This window comes from Tupaia chinensis, unplaced genomic scaffold (genome assembly GCF_000334495.1).
Source record: "Tupaia chinensis unplaced genomic scaffold, TupChi_1.0 Scaffold000235_1, whole genome shotgun sequence".
NCBI classification, from domain to species: domain Eukaryota; kingdom Metazoa; phylum Chordata; class Mammalia; order Scandentia; family Tupaiidae; genus Tupaia; species Tupaia belangeri.
The window spans coordinates 4844937-4850918 of NW_006159713.1; the positions used below are offsets into that span (position 1 = coordinate 4844937).

The following is a 5982-nucleotide window of genomic DNA, read 5'->3' on the forward strand; positions in this document are numbered from 1 at the left end:
ACCCGGTGGCTTAAAACTCACGCAGGGCGTGTGTGTGTGCATGCGTGCCCAAGATCCCGAGAGGAGAATGGAGGAGAAGGGATTGCAGCATGGCCATCCCCCCTGGGGGGTGATTTCTCACTTTCTATCTCTCTGTCTCTGTCTGGCGAGCGCACGCACCCTATAACAAAAACCTCTCCAAAAAAAGAAAAAAAAACATTTAAAAAAGAGATGTGATATACGCTTATAAAGACAGAGAAAAAGGTCTGAAGAGACATACAAAAAATGCTTTGGTAAGGTCAGCCCATAACATAATAGTTACGTGAGGGAAGCTAGATCCCATATAGGTGACCGTGGTTCAAATCCCAACCCAGGTGGCAACACTCTGGGTGTGCACACACACGCGTGCATGTATATGTGCCCAGTACTCTGATTCCTGACAGGATGGAGAAATGGAGGGAAAAGGATATATGACCCAGGCCCAGCTAGAGGATGCTTGAGTGCCTCCTCTCTCTCATACATGCCCTCTGGCATTTAAAAACTGTTTTGTGGGGATCGGCAGGTGGCATGTTGGTTAGGGGCTCTGGACTCCCACATGGCCAACCATGGTTCAAGTCCTGGGTCGGGAACCAGCAGTTAGCGTAATGGCTATGTCTCTGGACTCCCACGTAGTCAACCGCGGTTCGCGTCCTGGACCCGGTGGCTTAAAACTCACGCCGGGCGCGTGTGCGTGCGTGCCCAAGATCCCGAGAGGAGAATGGAGGAGAAGGGATTGCGGTGTGACCATCCCCCCTGGAGGGTGATTTCTCGCTTTCTGTCTCTCTGTCTCTCTCTGTTTGTCTGGCGAGCGCATGCGCCCTATAGCAAAAACCTCTCAAAAAAAGTCCTAGGCCTGGTGGCTTCACTTTAGTGTCTTTCCCTCTCTCTCTCGGGTCAAATTAAAAATAATAATAAATAAATAAATAAATAAATAAATAAAATACAAGTTAAATAAAATAATTCTAAATATAAAAGCTTTTGCTCTTAAGGACTCACTTTTTAACTATATTTTTCAGTATAAATTTAACTTTTACGAGTGTTCCTTACTTTGGGATCAAATGCAGAAACTAAACGAAACTTAACTAAAGCAAAAAGTAAGGCTAGATCAGTATAAAATGTCTAAGGCTCTCAACCATATAACAAAAAACTAGTTAGTGTAATAGATATTTTGGGAATGTTTACCCCTCCTCATCTAAGAAAATGTTAACTCTAGAGAGGAATGCAGAAATACAAATGTCTGTTTAATTTAAATATCTCCACTGAGGAGCTGGAAAGTGGTGGTTGGGGGTGCTGGATTCCCACATGGCCAACCACGGTTCGAGTCCCGGTCCTGGTGGCTTGCTCTCTCACTTTCCATTTCTCTCTCTCTTTCTCTCTCTGCCACTCTGTCCCTCTCTGGCCAAATTTAAATAAATAAAGTTAAATAAAATAATTATTTTTTTAAAAAAACTCCACTGAATTGTCAGAAATTCTGACCACCACTGCCACCACCTCCCCTCGAAGCTGCTCCAGCCCCCCACCAACAGAGAGGCTGACCCAAGTGGCACCAGTTCAGCTGGGCTCAGGATGCGTGTCAACGGAGCAACAGTGTCTGAAGCAGCAGGGCTACTGCTCTCCCACCTCAGCTGTCACTCCCATTAAACCCACACAGGGGAGACCAGAACTAGCCCCCACCTATGTGGCTCTGAGCTAAATGTCTTCAAAGGAGACTGACCTCCAGCTTTGTCCTTCAGGACATCATACACCTCACACGTGAAGCACTTTCACCTGGTTTCCTAGTTCTCAGCGACACTGATCACCTCACCTGCAGGGCTGCTTCTCCCCTCTGATTGTTCGGACTATGACGACACTCTGGGTTTGGTCACCCAAGGCTTAAATTCCTAGTCGATGAGGTTGTCTACAAACATACCTCTTTCACTTCCACAAGGCCAGAAAGAGTCAGGGCAGAACACAGTTTAGATGCTGTCTTCACTCTGCTGTTGTCAACTGCCAAGAGAAAAACCCCAGAATCGCTTCACAGTTCAAAGCAGGGAAAATAATAAATGCCCTAGTCTATGTGGGTCAGCAGGCATTCCAATAATAATCATCTATTCTGTTTAATGTATGCATATTTTAATGATCGCATTTTGATTTGACAAATCCTTTTGGTCGTTCAAGTGCTTACCTAGCTCTTGAATATTATAAAACTATTACTATCGTTTTTTATCACCCTCTGCTCTTGGGGACTCCTTCCAGAGGTTGTTGAATGACTGTGAAAATGGCTTATAAACTGCAGTCTATAGAAAGACACGTATTCTCTGTGTTTAGTCCTGGCAGGGACACTGTTTCATCGCCTGAGGTTTAAATTCCCAACAAAGACGTTTGCTAAACACATCACAAGGTTATATTTCCACATAAACAACGAATTCTTTTCCACATTTCAAAATACTTTTATTTTTTATGTAATGTTTTATGTAATGAAATGAATGTGTACATTCTTATGGAAAACCTGGTCAAAAGATGCTAACAATCTAGAGTGGAATGACTCTTGACAGCTACAACACTGAGCAAAAAAAAGTTTTCATTTTTTAGACAGCCATTAGTTTCACACGAATCAGTTATTACTTCCTTACTTCCGGCCAATCTTCTTAAACTTTTTATTTTGAAATAATTGTAGATTCACAAAAAGTTGTAAGAACAAAAAGTTCATGGAGAATTATGGCCTCTCCAGCTTGTCCCCTCCCCGCCACAGTAACCTCTCACAAATGTACAGCGCACAATATGAATACCAGAAAACTGGCATGGACAGTCCACAGAGCCGCTCCCAATCTCACCAATTTAACGCGTATTCGTCTAAGGGAGCTTGTGTGTGCAGTTCTGTGCAATCAGATCACTTATGCAGACTGTGTAGCCACCGCCACAATCAGGGCACACACTGTTATGTCACCACAAAGAACGTTTACACTTCCTCTTTATGGCCACTCACAGCCCTTCCCTCCACTCCTAACCCCTGGTGACCACAGACTTGATCTTCATTACTTACAATCGTGTTATTTCAAGAATATGAATGGAGTCACACAACACGGGACCTTCTGAGATAGGCTTCCTTCACTCAGCACACTTCCCTTAAGATCCATCCACCCACCCTGATGCTCCTGTCAAGTTTGTTCCCTTTCACTGCTGCATGGTTTTCCATGTTATGGACATACCACAGCTTAACCAGTCACCAATCATTTTTAGACCGCAGTTTTCTTCTATTTTATTACCTAGTGGGCTGGCCAAAGATCATAATTTCTTCAGATCTGTTGCTTCAGGTTTTAACAATAATCCATCCCCATGGAGAAGATTCAGGCATAGGAATACTAATATCCGAAGGAGATCTCTTGCTCAGGAGGCTATAGCAAGCACAGCTGAAAACTAACCCTATCAAGATATCGTCTTAAGTGAAATTCCTTACCTACAGCTGTCTCTACTGGCTCTTTCAGAAAAAGGCATCCGCCGGGCCGAAGGATCCGAGCCATCTCAGCCAAAACCTCGGCACTGTGCAGCATGGTGCTTCCCGGGATTACACCCGATAAAATAACGTCAAAGCTGGACTCTTTGTGAGCAGCTGAAAAGGAGGAAGATGCTAATCAGCAACCACTTGAGCCCCAGAAGCAATCTGCCAGCAAGTCCCCTCAAGCCCCTACAAAGGCTACAGGCCTTACCCCAGACAATGAGCACCAACCTGTTCAGTAAATACTATTAAATCATCACTGCTTTCTAGCAATAAGGCTCTCTCTACTCTCCATTTTATTAATCTTATACTGTTATACACGCAGTGGAAAGAATGAAAAAGGAAGCTATATAAAGAGTAAGCTTTTTTTTTTTTTTTTTTTAAAGGTTTTTGCCATAGGGTGTGTGCACTCACTGGAGAGAGAGAGAGAGAGAAAAAGACAGGGTAAGTGAGAAATCACCCCCTGGTGTGTGTGTGGGGCGGGGGGTGGCGGCCACACTGCAGTCTCTTCTCTTCCATTCTCCTCCTGAATCTTGGGCCTGCGCACACATGCACCTGGCATGAGTATCAAGCTGCCAGATCTAAGACTCTAATGGTGGTCGGCCACATGAGAGTCCAGTGCCTTAACCACTGCTGGCCCCCAAAGAGTAAGCTTTTTAAAGAAAATACAGAATAGCAAGCCAGCATCATGGCCTATTTAATAGTTGAGAGAGTAGGATCCCACATGGTCAACCATGAGTGTATGCCCCAAATCCCAACAGGATGGAGAACTGGAAAAGGGATTATGGTGTGACTATGTCCTACTGGGGGGTGCTTTCTCCCTCCCTCCATTTATCTCTCTCTGGAAAGTGTCATGCCCCTTAGAAATTTCAAAACATCTATGGAAAATAGAAGTAAAGTATCAGCTTTTTTTTCCCCCTTAAGAATTATTTATTTATTTAATTCCATTTGTTATTATTACTTTCTTTTAATTTGACCAGAGATAGAGAGAGAGGGGGGAAAATGATAAAGCAAGCCGCCAGGTCCGGGCCTCGAACCACAGTCAGCCACATGGGAATCCAGCCCCTTTAACCACTGCACCACCTGCTGGCCTGTGCCAGTTTATTTTGGTGCAAATTGTTTTTGACATCCAGGCATAGTTTTTCATAACATGCATTTTTCTGTGAACTTTCTGAAGACCTTGTATCTCAACTGGAAAGCAACAAGGTGACCAACTACCATCATGTGCAGCCCAAAACAAAGACTCAGGTTCAAGGAACTACAGGAGGGCGGCACTCCCACCAAACCCCTCCAGTCCCATAAGATGAATGAGTAGGTACTCACACTGCAGCAGCTGGTTGATGTTTTCCACGAACACCTGGCCTTCATTGCCTGTGGACACTTGAAGCTTACCCACCAGATCTTTCAGAGCCTCCACCGGGGATGACTGATCCCAGACCACTGCCACAGACTGGCCAGTCGAGATCCCAAAATCTGTCATTCTTGTTGTGTGGCCAAACCTAAAACTATGGACCACAAGAGAATTAAGATTGAGTAGAGACAAAAGTGTAATTTAATCCATGGGGTATCATCTAATACATGAGAATCACAGCTGACTTTGAACCTCCGACCAGGGAGTGTGGACAGCATTAGAAATCTCATGGTAGATGTCAAGGAATCTAAATGAAGGAACCTGTTATTTCAAGCCTCCATCTCCCACCATTCCCATACAAGGTTGGTAGAGTCCTGGGTGAGAATCTTGACTTGGTAGAGTCAAGAAAAGGAAATTGGGGAACCAGCAGTTAGCGTAATGGCTATGTCGCTGGACTCCCACACAGTCGACCGCAATTTGCGTCCCGGACCCAATGGCTTGAAACTCACGCCGGGCGCGTGTGCGTGCATGCCCAAGATCCCGAAAGAAGAATGGAGAAGGGATTGCAGCGTGACCATCCCCCCTGGGGGGTGATTTCTCACTTTCTGTCTCTATGTCTCTGTCTGGCAAGCGCACGCGCCATATAGCGAAAACCTCTACAAAAAAAAAAAAAAAAAGAGAAAAGAAAAGAAAAAAAGAAAAGGAAATTGCAGGGTGGCCCTATAGCATAGTGGTTAAGTGAGGTGGATCCCACATGGCCAATAGAGGCTCAAATCCTGGCCCTAGCAGCTTGAAAAACACACCGCACATGTTTGCCCCAAAATCTGACACATTGGAAAATGCAAGAAAAAGGATTGCAGCATGACCACACCTCATTAGGGTGCTTTCTCTCTCTCTCTGGCAAGCACCTGTGGCCTCCAGCAAATTTTTTTTTAAGCCAAAAAACAGACAAAAGGGCATTAGAGTAAAGTAGCAAGATTGGAGGCAGAAAATTATTTCCTCTTTGATTTGAAACAGCTCAGCTTGAAATATAAAATACTCAGTGGGGACCAGCAGATGGCATAATGGTTAGGTTGCTGGACTCCCACATAGTTGGCCATGGCTTGAGTCCTGGACCTGGTGACTTAAAATTCCTGCT

At 44.6% G+C, this 5982-nt stretch overlaps 1 protein-coding gene across 2 annotated transcripts in view; it reads right to left on the reverse strand.

Annotated features, from left to right (window-relative positions):
• CIAPIN1 (cytokine induced apoptosis inhibitor 1) overlaps positions 1-5982 on the reverse strand; it is a 23906-nt gene that overhangs the window by 12364 nt on the left and 5560 nt on the right. For both annotated transcript variants that reach the window (XM_014587785.2, XM_006148422.3), the window contains exons 2-4: positions 4817-4998; positions 3455-3607; positions 1928-2004 (exon numbers count right to left, since the gene is read on the reverse strand). In XM_014587785.2, the coding sequence (XP_014443271.1) occupies positions 1928-2004; positions 3455-3607; positions 4817-4973 (387 nt within the window). In that variant the 5' untranslated portion in view covers positions 4974-4998. The remainder of the gene's footprint in view (positions 1-1927; positions 2005-3454; positions 3608-4816; positions 4999-5982) is intronic.